This window comes from Suillus subalutaceus (genome assembly GCF_016647625.1).
Source record: "Suillus subalutaceus strain FC151 chromosome Unknown DFJ58scaffold_13, whole genome shotgun sequence".
NCBI lineage: Eukaryota > Fungi > Basidiomycota > Agaricomycetes > Boletales > Suillaceae > Suillus > Suillus subalutaceus.
In genome coordinates this window covers 36,735-51,848 of record NW_024540262.1, presented here as the reverse complement: position 1 = coordinate 51,848, position 15,114 = coordinate 36,735, and the positions used below count along the sequence as shown (strand labels likewise).

The 15,114-nt window shown below is 46.7% G+C and overlaps 4 protein-coding genes across 4 annotated transcripts; all 4 read right to left on the bottom strand.

The window, feature by feature from the left end:
* On the bottom strand, window positions 1-1,741 carry DFJ58DRAFT_837776 (uncharacterized protein; the record flags this gene model as incomplete). The annotated part of the gene is made up of 7 exons (XM_041392405.1): window positions 1-438; window positions 489-695; window positions 725-877; window positions 933-1,171; window positions 1,310-1,387; window positions 1,447-1,464; window positions 1,519-1,741. 7 exons carry the CDS (start codon window positions 1,739-1,741, stop codon window positions 1-3), a joined length of 1,356 nt encoding a protein of 451 aa, XP_041248394.1.
* Window positions 1,742-4,575: 2,834 nt separating this feature from the next.
* DFJ58DRAFT_837775 (uncharacterized protein) lies at window positions 4,576-5,302 on the bottom strand (the record flags this gene model as incomplete). Its single annotated transcript, XM_041392404.1, has 3 exons — window positions 4,576-4,844; window positions 4,944-5,161; window positions 5,220-5,302. 3 exons carry the CDS (start codon window positions 5,300-5,302, stop codon window positions 4,576-4,578), a joined length of 570 nt encoding a protein of 189 aa, XP_041248393.1.
* A 2,209-nt stretch (window positions 5,303-7,511) lies between these two features.
* DFJ58DRAFT_837774 (uncharacterized protein) lies at window positions 7,512-8,470 on the bottom strand (the record flags this gene model as incomplete). The annotated part of the gene is made up of 3 exons (XM_041392403.1): window positions 7,512-7,598; window positions 7,751-8,067; window positions 8,209-8,470. 3 exons carry the CDS (start codon window positions 8,468-8,470, stop codon window positions 7,512-7,514), a joined length of 666 nt encoding a protein of 221 aa, XP_041248392.1.
* A 4,098-nt stretch (window positions 8,471-12,568) lies between these two features.
* Window positions 12,569-12,791, bottom strand: DFJ58DRAFT_723344 (uncharacterized protein; the record flags this gene model as incomplete). The annotated part of the gene is made up of 2 exons (XM_041384991.1): window positions 12,569-12,711; window positions 12,764-12,791. The coding sequence occupies 2 exons, from the start codon at window positions 12,789-12,791 to the stop codon at window positions 12,569-12,571; spliced, it is 171 nt and encodes a 56-aa protein (XP_041248391.1).
* Window positions 12,792-15,114: the final 2,323 nt, after the last annotated feature.

Here is a 15,114-nt window from a genome sequence, read left to right as displayed (position 1 = left end):
TCAGGGGGGGAGGCCCCACACATTGCCAGAGATAGTGGGGCTAATCAGATGCTTGTCTTTATTCCAACAAATCAACACCACAGGGGTATGGGACAGCAGACTCCAGTGAGCGATCTCCTGCTCAAGGGCCTGCTCAACAGGCAAATGGTGAATGTAGACCTGTATGATCACCCATAGGATGAAGGGCATGACCACAGAAGGTTGAACTGAGTGAGCAGTGAATCCAGTGATGAACTGCAGGCGCTTGCTGGATCCACAAATGTCATTAAAAAAGACTCCGGGGATGGGGGGTATCATACCTGGAGACCAGTGACTTGATTTTTCAAAATGCAAAGGCTTTGTGAATGTTGAACCACAAGCCAGTAGTATCATCCCTTTGGTGCCTGCCATGTCCAGGGACCGCTTCCACAATTCCGGGCCCAAGTGATGACATAACACCTGAGATCCAGGTCAAGGAAAGAAATCAAGAAGAGTCGGCCACGGCTCACCTCTGAGGCATCCTGAGTCCAGGCATTTCCATGTTTGTCAACACTGTGGACCAGCTCGCCATTATCATAATCACTGTGCGTGTCCATCAGGACCAGAAAATCAGCTTCTGGTTTGGCCTTCACAAAGGCCAGTGCATCGCGGACACATGCGCAGACATGGGGCAGGCAAGCAGCTCCGGTGAACAGTTCAATGCTGGTGCGACACAACTGCCACATACTTGACATTAATCCCACACCATGTTTTTCCAAGGCACAAATTCTTCCTCCAACTGAGTTTGTAACAAACATTCAGCGTATGCGTCATGTTTTAAGGCAATGGTGTGAAACGCCAGCAGGCAGCGGGTGAAATTTTGGCCAGTAAGGTAGGTGCCTTCTGCAACCACCGAGTACTATCAACATATCAGAGTCGCAGACAAGTCCAGGATTAGGCTATGACTGGCTTACAGGTAATGGAGTGGATTGGCTGCGTCCCCAACATGGAGGACACCAAAATTCACCCAGGCCTACATTGCTGATACAGGTATGCATATTTGACTTCTGGAAGCACAGTGCGAAAGGACAACCTGGTCGAGCACATTTCTTCAACTGGCCAACATTGGAGCAACCGCTGCATTTAGTCATGGCGCCATCACCTTGCACCAGTGAAAACGCCTCCAGGGCCAATGCCTCAGATCTGGAATCGGCTGACCATGTGCTGGGGGTCAGAATGTGGCTGGCCAGATCATGTCAGGTAAACTGGACACCCACCAGGTAATCCTTCTATCCATAGTTGAGTTAGCATACAGGGGAACAACCAGAATATGACCGACATCAAGACCTACCTCTGGTTTTAATGACCTGGCTTTGACCACGAACAACACGTGGATCTCCAGGAGGTACAACAACATTGCTGTCAACATCTGATAAGAGAGACATCGGTCACAGGTGCAGTCTGATGACATCATTCTATACAGCCTACCCATTGCGTCATCGGCATCTGAGAGAAATGAGTTGAGGAGTTTTCCCAGAATTCACTACATGCCGGACTGACCATGTAATATTGGGTGTGACCTGCCCCTCAATGCCAGGCCCTGGGACATAGGTAGCTGTTCTGGGCTCCCCCCCCCTAGCAAGTCCTCTCCCACCACTCCTACCTCTTGCACCTCTTGCACCTCTTGCACCTCTCCCGCCTCTTGCACCTCTTGCACCTTGTACAGCAGTGGATGTTGTAGCTGCAGCCCCACCACTGTGCCCTCCTCCTGCTCTCGCACCATTGTTGTTGTTGTTGTTGTTGTTGTTGTTGTTGTTGTTGTTGTTGTTGTTGTTGTTGTCATCATCATCATCATCATCATCATCATCATCATTATTTTGTTGTTCATTACCATTGTCATCTTCACCGTCGCCATCACCATCACTATCGCTATCTTCTTCTTCTTCCTGCTACTGCTGGTCTTGGGCTGAGCAGTTGTTATTGGCACTGGGACCCATGTTGTTATTAGGAGTATGAGCCCCAAGTTGTGCGCCCACATCGATCATATGTCCATCACCAGCATTGGTGCCAGGTGCGCCCTGCCATTGCATCAGATCTGCCATTGTTCTGAGATCTGGGTCAGTACTCAACTGCACTGAATGATGTATAGAGTACTTATACCACCGTAAAACCCGTTGTCAGTAAATTGTAATGTCACGTGATAAACGCACAGTAGCGGCCACGAGCCACCAATCCCCAACTCCTAGGACCAGTCAATTGCTTTATTTGATTCCTTCCGCCAAAGGCTTGTACACAAATGTTTCATGGCATGTGCAATACATTTCTCTACGCGTTTCTGCAGGGATATGGCCAGCTCCTTCCTAAATTTGTGTTCAAATCTCAATCTGAGCATTACCAATTGTTTGTCCGGCGAAGAGGAGCACCTCATGTCTAAGCCATCTCAATTATCCGACTCATTTGCCTGCTTAGATAGGATACCATTGTTCCGAGTCAGTGGTCACATTTATATGAGCTAATGTGAGCACGAAGTACGATCAGATTGTGAGTGTGACATCTTTCCTGACTGGAAAAACATCCCAAACGCACTGATGTAGCACATTTGCAACACCATTACACGACTTTCGGCGAGAATGTGTGTCCACCAAAGCACGTACAGAGACTGGCAGCTGATGAATGCAAGATGAGATGTCAGTGTTATCCAGGGCACAGAGCCCACTGCAGAGTTCATCCAAGGTACATCCAATGCACAGGGCAGTGTCAAAGGAGAACCGCCAATCGACAACAGGTGATAAGTGGAGGGATGCGTAAGGTGTAGGTAATATCTTCACAATACAAGTCACAGAAATGAGCAGAAATAATGGAGCAGCGTGTTCTGGGACTGCCATAGGGCAAAGTTATCTGCAAAGATAACTCAGCACATCTCGACGAGAAGTGAGAGAGTATCGCGGAGATTGCGGCTCCCTTGGTACAAACACCTGTGATCTTGCGAACATCCTTGTGTGCAGTAGTAGTCAGAACTGAAGCTGACAGACCGTGCAAATTTTCTTCATAGAATTCATGAGCATGATGGAACCATGGAGGATCGTCGTGTGAGTGCAAAACCACACAAGAGGCTGTATTGGGGGGCTTTGGGAGGAGGAATACAAAATACTCGAGAGACAGTGCAGTGAGATTCAAAATGTCGACATCCAAAAATCCTGTGCTTGCCCTCAATTTCAACACAAAATGAGACATTGTCCAATGTAACAGACACATCAGAGCGGAACCGAGGGCAAGTGTGACAAAGGGTAGGGTGAGAACTCAGGGCACTCTGTAACCACGAGCAGAATAAGCATGAGGAGGCATAAACAGACAGCTGTAATTCAGGAAAGTATAATGCATCATAGTAGAGTAGGTAGTTTTCAACAGCATGAAAAACATCATGAAGTGGACAATTATGCTGTTCTAAGACACGTCCAGTAACACAAGGTTGTTTGGATGGAAAGGCGCACATGGACCTCTGGAAGCGCAGGCATGGAAGTCAGCAGAGAAAAACTCACTTTCGAGAACAGCGGAATCGGTAGATAAAGAAGAAGCCGAAGTTCTCAATTTGAACACAAAGGACAATGTTATGAATTCGAAGTCAGTCCACAGGGTCAGTCCAAAGTTCACACAAGAAAGTTCACACAAGTCAGTCCAAAGGGTCAGTCCAAAGTTGGCACAAGTCAGTCTCTTTATGTCTCTAATCAAGGTCAATCCCAAGTTCACATGAGTCAATCTGACATCTATATGTCGTCAATTTTATCACAGTTATCCGTGGGTGGATCGATTGGTCAAATTCAAATGTAGCCCAAGCCAGAGTCAGAAAAATATATACATTCATCAGTATCCTTGATGTTACATAAAATTAAGGTCACAACTAGAATCCTGTAAACGGTGTAGAGACTCGATCCTGGGTAGCCTCACAATGGCACATATTGCAACATAGGTCGAGTCTACAGTATCATGCATGTAACACGACACTTGCGCGATAAACGCGACGTTCGCGCGACGTGCGCAACTTAGGCGACACTTCCGCGACATAGGCGACACTTCCGCAACTTGCGCGCGCTTTAGGCGAACTTTCCCGCGCCTAAGCGCTATAGGGCGCCTGACTTCCCACTGTGTTTTCCCATGTCCAACCAAGTTCCCAGGTATGCATTTCTCCATTTATCATTTATTTCAACATCGTACCATGTTTATTTTCACTTGGTACACATTTTTCATTACACATTTTTTACTGGAGACAACACACATTACCACGGACCACCATCATCATAGACAGTCACCATCTCCGAGTTTTTATTATGTTTTGAATAAATCATCGCAAGCCCTAGTAGCAGTTAGCTCTAGTGGCCATATCCGCATCAGTTGTCTTATCAGCATCTCAGTACACGTCTTAACATCTCACTATCGCTCGCATACCGCTTTCACCCAGTTCCGCTTTTCGACGCGCGACTTTCCCGCGCTTCGCGCGCCTATAGCGCCTTTGTTCCCGCGCTTTGCGGATTCCCCCTAGAGTTGACCAGTGGATATTTGCTTTCTCCGCTTCCCCTAAGGGACGAACATATCGCACTCATATTTTCCTCCCTTCAACAATTATATCAGCTGCACCCTCAGCTGAGTTGAAGATCCTTCAACGGTTTTCAAGCAAATCGCCAGCTCTTTTCTGTCAATAAGCTCTCCCAGGTGCATTAGACTCTGAGAGCTGCGGCGTTTATCAGAGCCAAACCGATAGACTGAATTTGCTGTCTCCAAGTCCTTCCAGAAATATTTCATGATCACCCTGGAAATCGCAAGTGCCAGTTTGGTGGTGCTCCTTAGCGTTTTTTTCTTGTTGGCACCAACAGCCACATATTTATGAGAATCTATGACCATAGTGCATAGAGCGATGAGAGGCCTTGTGAATAATCCTTGTGATAATGATAAGAGGATTGACACAGGAAATATCATGGTGCATCACTTACTGGTGCGGCAAGACGCCCATGGAAGATAAATGACCATTCGCTCCAGTGTTTCCAGGGAGTGTTTGTGAACTTGATTGGTGAGGAAATGTCCCTTCTTCGCGTCAACAAACCGGGATAGCTCACTGCGATGCAAGAATTCTAGGTTTAAACAGTGGGCTCCCTTGGCAAACGACTCAGTGGGTGTATAGGCTGCATGGTATTGTCCGGGTGGTTGTATACTGGTAGGGGTGGGCCATTAATGCTGATAGGATAGATGTATGGTTTGATCAAACTCACAATAAATCCCCCTCCTGAAGAGTGACCACCTCCATGTACCAGTTGGCCTCAATCTCTGCATGGTTGGTGAGAAGGTTTGTCATTAGTAAGGAAAGCTCAGTGAATTTAGTGCGCGAAATGTTTGGATTTCTGAGGAAGGCCGGAATCCATTTCTTTTTTGCCCAGTACTGACTGTACAAAGGTGACTCCTCCATCCGAGTTGTTGTCATATACCATATATCCAGTTACAGATCCGATGATCTGGATCTCAGATCCGATCCAGATCCGATGAACATATCCGTCGTCCGGTCCACAGATCCGCTTTGATTCTTATTTCATTTCCTGTTCATATAACTCTAACTATCGTTCATCTCCTTTCGGTATTCCTGTACACCGGTATACCGGTTATCCTTTACTTCCGCTATGCTTACTGATCCGCTATGCTTACTGATCCGCTACACTTACGAATCCGCTTTTACTTGTACTTCATTCCCGGTTCATGATTCGTGATCCATCCAACTTACCAATACACTCCACTTAGACTTTGCTTATTGATCATTCCGTTAGCTATCCGTAGTATATAAACCTTTGTATATGCGCTGTAGTAGATCAGTTCGAATATCATCTTAGATTGCACTCATTCCGTCTGGACTCTGAGTCCCTCCGTTATCCATCCGGACTTGAGTACGCTACTCTTGTCTACTCCGAGACTTAGGATAGATTCCTATAAGTCTACATATCCGCCTCTGTCTTCGGACAGTCCTCACCCGTTAGTTTCTAGTCCGGATCTGATCCGGATTGGCCGTTACTCTATACGTTCGATATCCGGAAGTCTTAACGGATCCATTGCAATACTTATCCGTTTCACTAGACGCGATACTTTAGCTCTCTGAAATAAGGGGCAAGACTCGGGAAAGGGGCACAGCGCACGAGCTGAGGCCGAAGCCCTTCGGATCCGATACTACTTGAGTACGGTCTTAACAGTTGTGGTGGAAATTTGTCAGGACTCCGGTGTGAAAAACACAACCTGACTAGGCACTTGTCAAGGTACTAAGCCAGTATATGTCTAAGCTCTGCCTATGCTGCTATACTTGCAAACAATAAAGCAAGAACGTTCAACCCGAGGGAAAAGCTGCTAAGGACAACTCAAGATCGAAAGACCCGAAAGAGCGCGGGAATAGCGCGTCACAAGATAGAGCGCTAATGCGTGGGAAAGAGCGGAAGTCAAGAAAGCGGACACTGAGTCAAAGGAAGGTAATGGATAGCGAGTGAGATCAAGGGTATTGATTGCAAGGGTAAGGAAAGTCAAATAGGGGCCATAGAGCGCAACTAAAGGGGTGACTACTTCTAAGTAAAACCTAAGGGAAGGAAATACAGTCGAAGGGAAGTAATGTCGAAGTAGTCACCATAGGCTTCTTATACTAGTAAACTATACCATCTTGGACTCGGAAGGGATAGGATATACATGTAATAAGACTGTAGCACTTTTTACAAACTCGAGGCAGGGCAAATTACATACCAATGAGGTAGGATGGACCATGGATAGATTCCGACATTTTGAGTGATTCCTAGAGCATGAGAACAGTGCGCTGGACTAGCGCTAGGCGCGGGAACAAGTGCTAGGTAGAGCGGACATGCACTAATGCTCCTATAGACACATTGCTGGTAGTTCTGATAGTGCTATAAGCGCGGGAATAGCGTCGGATAAGTCGCGGGAGCATGAATAGCGCTGCGGGAATGTGCGCGCATAGTGCGGGAAAGTGCGGAATAGCGTCGGACAAGGGTTATGGCTGAGACAAGTGAAGACTGCTGATAGGGGAGTAGTGAATAATGCGAGGGATAACTTTGGTCCACCTATTGAAGGCTTATGCAGGTATACATGCCTAGCGCCAATATGATTGTCACACCGGGTTGATGGAGCAAGGACCACCCATTAAGGAGGAAATTGTCAGGATGGACCTTGTCCTGGATAGGGTAATCGGTTGTGGTCTGATTCCATCTATGCGCTATCCCATGATCAAGTTGCCTGAAGGAAACAGAGGTTTAGAGAGTTTATGAAGAGAAAAAACAATTACCCACCGCAAATGATCTGGGATGCCTCACCCTGTATATGGAAGGTCCAGGATGAACTGTATGCAGTTTGGGTCACATAAGTTGCACAGGAAGTTTTCGATCGTTCCTTCAAGTTGTGGATGCGTATAATCCCTAGTACGCTCTTCTACGTCTATCACCATAGATAAGTTCAAATGTGAAGCTATGAAACAATGAAAAAGACCGACCATGTATAGATACACGCATAAACTGCGAGAAACCTCAATCTTCCAGGTAGTCTAAATCCAGACGTGCTGCCTGAGGTTTTTCCAATGCTCGAAGGATGATGCATTTGCCCTCACGAAGCGTCTGTGAGATGAGATGAGATCGTGCAATTCCACCGGTTTGGATATCCAATCAGAGTGATGTATGTGAACCACATGTGACGACGACTCTGGATTGGATTCTGGAAGCTTAGAAAGATATCGAACAGTATCAGCATTGTCTTGGCATATATTTACCCCATCCTTCCATATGCATGGCAGTACAGTGGTGAATCCACTGGACCATTTCACAGTCTCCAAATGTGCAGACACTTTTACTCCAATGATATTGGTTGCAAGGTCCTTGGCATCAACCAGTGGGATCAAAGAGGTTGAGGGGACTGTGGGGTCGTTTTCAGAGTGGGGTGGGTCAGCATAGGGAAGCTCTGTCATGACCTCCACATCACGGGTTATGGGGGAAGGTTCAGTGGCCACAGAGATGTGACTGAAAAGACGGGATGGCACCGAAGGATTAACCAGGGTGGCTGCGTGATCGGGGATAAGGTCGGATGGACCTGCAACAGTTTGATCATCAGGAATGTCAGAGGGACCATTGGTGTCAGGCATGACATTAGTGGATGAAGACCCTGGCGCCAGGTGTGATGGGCCCATGTTGCATATTGTGGCCTGGTGTCACTTGGCAGGAGGTTCTTCACTGCCAGCGGTATTTCCAGACAAAGACCCTGGTGCAGAGTGTGAAGTGTCTGCATCAGGTGTTACAGCCCGGCAGCGCTTGGCAGAGGGCTGTTGGAGCCCCTGTTGTGCAAGCTTCTGCCTTGCACGCGATATTTGTTTGTGCTCGTTCTGCTGTAACCTCAGTTGCTCAGCTTCAGTAGGGTCTTGTTTCTTGGCATGGCACCAAGTTCTTTTGGCTTTTGCAACCTTGGTTTGGGACGGTTCAGAGGGTTGGTTCGGCATTAAGTATGGGATGCAGGTTGACTAGTTTGTTCAGATGATGGATGGAGTATGATGGTTCCGGAGTTGAAGCAAAGCTGACTGTTGGTGGTGAATTGAAGTGTGGACAACCACAAGTTATATAACCACAAATCGGCAGGAGTGGGCTCTGATTCAATGATTGTGTGGTTGGATCCACATCTTTTATTAATCTCCACACAGCCAGTTGCTACATAAGTTGTATACTATAGGGACATTCAATTCTAAGATGTCGCTGTTAATGTCGACTTGACCTTATGGCTGCCCTCTCGTAAATTACACATTTCTGCATGATCATCACCCACTGACACAGGTGCTCCACAATTGACAAAAGTCTGGTAGGTTGCTGATGCGCCTGGATGTCAGATATGGTTGAAAACACGTGCCAGGCAGTCAAGTCTGCGGTTGAACTACTGAGTTGGACAATGTTGATCACAGTGTTTGAAGCAAGCCTGATGATATCAACAAGTGCACCTACAACTGTTGTCACCTGTCCGGTTAAAAACAACAGCAGGAAATGGCCATAATTTGGAATATTCAAACCCGCAATACACATGAAAAAATCAGTTGGTGACTGTGCAACCTCACAAATGGGTACTGCATAGAATCATTGGTGTATAGACATGGAAGGAGATCGGCCCAACTGCACTTGGTTAAAGGGGTTAGACATAAATACATGAAACAAAAAAGTAGATCCACTTGTCAACAAAGGGACTACAAAACACTGGTGCGATATTGTATGCACCAGCCATGGTACTTGGATTTCAGCCTCCAAGGTGCCAAACTTGCAACAATCACAAAGCTGTCTTCTGGTGCCCTGTGGCCCAACATATTTTAGACCACTCAGGACCAAAAGATCCAGACACGAAAGTTAGAATGAAAGACATCAGAGTCAACACACCTTGTCAGGGTTTGGAGATGCTAAAACATCATTGGGGAAAGAACCCTTCTGGAGTGGTGGAAGTCAGCCAGGACTGGTGTCCATGACAGTGATGCAAACATTTGTGCGGGGCCAGACATTGTCAGCCCCATGGAATGTATTTGCACACCCAAAAAAATCACATACCCGACACCCACAGTCAACCCTGAAGGGAGAAGAGAAAGCAAAAACAATGGAGGCGTCTAAAATCTGCCAGGTGTCTAGCTTTGGTGACAGTCCTAAAGACCACCCCATATCAGAAATATCAGATACTCCGGGCTACCCCACTGAAGATTTACACAATCACCAACCTGTGGGGGCTGTGCAACCTGGCAGCGTTATCGCCCAAGGGAGTGTCTGACGATAGGCCTGTGGTTGGATAGACCATCCCACATCAGAAACATCGGATACTCTGGGCTACCCCACTGGAGATTCACAAAATCGCCAACCTGTGGGGACCGTGTAGCTCGACAGTGTTATCACCCAAGGGAGTGTCCATCTGTGTGTGTATGGTTGAAATTGGAACTTAGAGAACCTCCTGCCCATGTTGAGACTCCGCCTGAAATTTTGAGTTGATGTTCAATCAGGCACGTCATGTAAGCTGAGCGCTCCGTAATATTTGTGATGACCACATGGCCTGCACAGGGGAGAGGCAGTGGCGAGTTTCTCTCGTCTGAAATGGCAGAATGGGGATTTTTTGGCCGCATAGTCAAGGGACTTGTGTGAACTTCAGACTGACCTTTGGACTGACTTGTGTGAACTTCAGACTGACCTTTGGACTGACTTCATCAGGAAAACCTTCCCATGCTAACTTAGAGCTATTTAGACAGATTTTAGAAAGCTGTCAAAATTAATGCTAGTTAGCTCTAGGAACTATAGTCTAGCACAAGTTAATGACAATTGTCCACAACTAACACAATGTTACAAAGTTATGTCTATGTAAGTACAGATTACAAAGAATATTTGATACTAGTCATTGGGGTGCACTATAGGTACATATGAGCAAGCGAGAGCAGACAAGAATGAGAACAAGTAAGCAAGAACACCAGTTATCGGAACACGGCTATGGCACCATCAGCATCAGGTAAGCAACTCAAAAAAACAAGATCATGCACTGGCTGAGAGTGGGACGCAGCCATGGCACCATCAGCGTAAATAAGTGGGCCAAAAACGGGGTCACACACTGGCTGAGAGCATAACACAGCTGCGGCACTGTCAGTATCAGGTAAGCAGTTCCAAAGACAAGATCACGCACAGGCTGAGAGCAAGACATGGTTGCGGCACCATCAGCTTCAGGTAAGCAGGCCAAAAGACGAGATCACACACTATCTGAGAGCGGGACAATGGCACAGCAGCATCCGGCCCAATGAGGACGCAGTGACATGGACAAAGGAAAGAGAGGAAGTAGTCAAAACCCTCAGGAAAGGCCCCTGAGAGGTGCTCCCCCAAGGCTAGTCCCACCGGCCCAATGAGGGCGCAGTGACATGGACAAAAGAAAGAAAGGAAGATTTCAAAACCCTCAGGAGAGGCCTCTGAGAGGTGCTCCCCCTAAACTTACATTGTGACATAGCTTGTGCATGGTAAATAATGTTATGGATATGGTCGATAGCAGATGATTGTGTACAAGTTGACAATTATTATAAATGTTGTTCAAACTCAGATTCAATCTGGTTACTTTTGAAGTTCTGGTCGTGGTGATCGACTTTACATAAGCAGTTAAACTTTAATGCGCCTTCACTTGAAATTTCAATCCATAATTCTGAGCTTCTCAACATCGCCGTCAGATCACCATATAAATTTGTGTGTTGAATACAGAACAGGTGGTATCTTTGCTACTTTAGAACATGTCTAGGTAGTCATCCTGATACAAGGTGCCCGTGGAAGGGCGCCACCCATGAAATGAAATGTTCTAAGTCAACATGCGACTATATGATCCATACGAGTGATTATCAATAGTGACTCACAGGATGCATCTACAATACCAGCTATCACTTGCAGAATGCAAGGATTCTTCCATCCCGCTACCTGTACAGCCATTCAATATTAATGCCCATCACCTCATCACAGCTGAGCAGATACAAGTACAAGACCATTCATGCTGGTAGTACTTTGCAGGAAGCATTTTTACCACAAATATTTTCCACAAGGTTTGCATATTGCTAGAGACCAGTTTCGGTAGTACCGACCAAACCACAGCCTTGCGGAGCAATTTTTATTAATGAACATAATGATCATCAGATGCGTGACATGATGGTATAAGCATGCAAGCCCAAAGCTCTTCAGCTCCATAGATACAGTCCTTATTAATTGGGAGAATGGCAGCACGGTTGTTACAAGACTGATGGATGGTGACAGCTTGACCGTGGCTTACAGTTTGTGAAGGATTGTGATAGGCTGGATATAGATGTATCTGTAAGAGGTTGCCTCCAGATGGGAAGCAATTAATCAAGCATGCTAGCTTGGTAGTGAATGAGTTTGATATCACATAAACTTGGGATACTGTCTTACATGGGAAGCCAGGATGAGGCTCCAGCCGCGGATGGAGGTGGGGCTGAGGCTCCCAACTGGCCACGGGCCCATGAAACCACACGGCCAACATCCACGAAGTCTACTTCCTGACGAACTTGCCGAATTTCATGCAAAATAGTTGAACCAACCCTGTGCCACCGGTCAGAAGAATTCCTACACGACAATGGTATCAAGTGGGACTTGAGATCACCTGGATCAAAGTTTCTAATGATCCCATATAGGTCCACAGGCGTAGGACCTCAACTCCTCATCCTGAGGCTCCCCATATTCAGCAGCAGCATCACGAAACTCCCTTGCAATTCCTTCCATCAAGAACACCACAGCATCCTGGGTCTGCCTCAAATATGTAGATGAAAGGGCAATTTCCTGGAACCGAAGACTTTGTCTGACAGATCAGACATGTATCAAAGCCTCGGTACAAGGCTGATTGCAGCAAGCAATATGCACAGACTGCATGCCCCTCTGGGCAGTAAGTCACCGGAGCCACACTAAGCTAGGATTAGCTGGCTGCAATGATTATATCAGGACCTTGACGCTGACAGGACTTCCCAACATCTGACTGTAACATGAATAGGTCAATCCCTTGAGATCCGTTAAATTGCTCACATGGGGCACATGAAGTGTGCTCAGATCGATCAAAGAAAGCTTTCAGTGAGTGCATTGGGTTCCATGTCCCATTTCATCGCTGGGGCAGATTCAGTCTGTACTTCTTGTTGAGCCTGAAATTCTGGCTGGGTGTCTAGTATGGGCAACTGGAACTCACGCAAGACCCTGGCTCCTGCAATCCAGGTGTGTTAGCAGTATTGTCAGAGGTTCCCAGCCAAACCTACCATGATACAGCACAGGGGTAGAAACCATGGCTAGTTGATACGATCCAGATGATGTGTGGTGGGTAGTGTTTTAAAGTCCAGTTGCAGGACCGCAAAAAGACCGGCAACCGGACTGGACCGCAACTGGTCCTAAGCAGGACCGGTTGCAGTCTTTTCCAGTTGCAAGATCAGTCCGGTCCAGTTGCCCAAAGTTTGTAAAAAATCAAAGGACCGGTCTTTTGGGAAACCGGTTGCTATGTACATGTAGCACTCAGTCAGCGCAATTTTAATGGTGGTTTGATCATGTAAAACGGTTAAGATTTGATAAAGTTATGAGACTTACAAGAAAAAGCTGCAAATTAATGGGATGATTTATATCTTAGCTTTTAACTAGATCAAATCATAATCAATTGACAAGGCAAGACCAGCTATATACTCGTCTATACTAGGGCTACAGTTAGCATCGAGACACCTAAGCCTTCTAACAACTTTTATTTTTTGACATTTCATATTTGACTCACTTGTGGGGCGGAGTTTGGTAATTTTTTTTAAAATGCTCATATCTCGTTCAAATCTTAACCGTTTAATACAAATAAAGCACCGTTGGAATTGCAGGAGTAAGTGGTACACTGCCACCGGACCGGTTGTAGGACCAATAAAGACCAAAAATATCGGTCTTTATCAGTCCAGTCCAGTTTTTTTGATATCATGGGAATAAAAAGACCGGTCTGGTCCGGTTGCCTCCCAAATATGGTAAAACGACCAGACCGGACCGGACTTTAAATCACTAGTGGTGGGTGTTAGAAGCACACCCTGAATTGATGGATCTTCCATCTCTCACAGAGTCTGCTGGATTTATGTGACGAGCAGTCTCTGTATATTTTTGGGTGATAGTAAGAATATCCACCATCTCAGAAAAATACTTGCATCCCGTGGGGTACAAATTGAAATCATATCAGCGGCAGACACCAGTTCCTTACTCCTTCTGCCCCCAAAATTCCTTGACATGATTTCTGCTTCATTCCGGTGCTGAGGCTCAAGATATCTGGCAGGTGACAGAATGTTTTGAGAACTCTATTAGTGTGTGATATGGTGAAACATTGCTTACTGACTTATCACACTAATAACCACTGGCATGAAATATATTCTGTACAAAATAACAACATCCAGGTGCCACTAATAGCTGAGGATTGAGGGCGAGCGGAAGACCTCCCAGGTTGCCTGAAAACCTGGGTGCTGAGACCGTTGCCAAATCCATTTCAATGCCCACAACTGGGCACCTAAGTGTACATTCCCGAAGACTTATCCAGGACAGGCCCTAGGCCAACCACAAACTGCCGTCATGAGGTACATGAAGTTGGTCCCGGCAGCCTCAAAACGAAATTCAGGTGTCTGCGCATCCTGGCCACCATGACTCCCTAAATCCTACCTGAACAACAATGCCTTTCATACATTGTTCAGAATCTGCGGCTGCCGGATCATTTGCTTTGTATCGGGCTGGACCCTGGCACCCAGTGTCTTCGTGCGGTAATGGGGGGATCATCAGGCCCCATGAGGGGTGCACTGGTGATGGTGCTGACACAGGGGTAGCGGGTTTAGCAGTCCTCGTCTGTTGGGTTGCTGTGTCATAAAATTGGCTGGCAGGAGGGGCGTGATCAAACTTCCATCTCTCCTGGATACAAACATCTGTGACCAGATGTTCTTGTGTTGGTGAGACGTGTGGTCTAAATCTATGAAAGATGCAACGATATGATTGAGTCTGACCATCATCCACCAGATGTTCCTTGAAGTAAAATAACTGGAAGCAATGTCGGCCTGCTTTCCTGGTGATGGATCTGGGTCTCCACCCCTGGAAATCCACAACCTGACGTATCAAGGGAGGTGGTTTTTGGGCTGTCAAGGCTAAACCCCTCTTACCAGGCAGCAGTGGCTGTAAAAAGAAATCGACATCTGGGGTGGGTTTGAGAATGTTTCACAATCATCATCCCGTGATAACAAGTGGGAGGGAGATAGGTGGTACAATGTGCTGTCGGCAGCCACAGAAAAGGTCCAAGGGTAATAGACTGGAATGTTGTGCCGCAGGTACAACCCGATGTTCATTTCTCTTTGGTCCCGCATCAGGTCCAAAATGACACCTGCACCTCCTGGCTGATACAGCCCCCAGGCCAGCATGCTCTCAGCATCCCGGGATGTCAGATGTTTCTTCAGGTATCTATCCACATCATGTGGGCGGTGAGCTTTCAGCCAGTGGATGTAGCCACTGGTGGAAGCATGAATCTACAGGCATGGTCTTCGTGATAAGGCAGGCCAAAATTCAGATCATGGATGAGATACACATTATCAGGTCTTGGGCCCTCCAGTTGGATATGCCT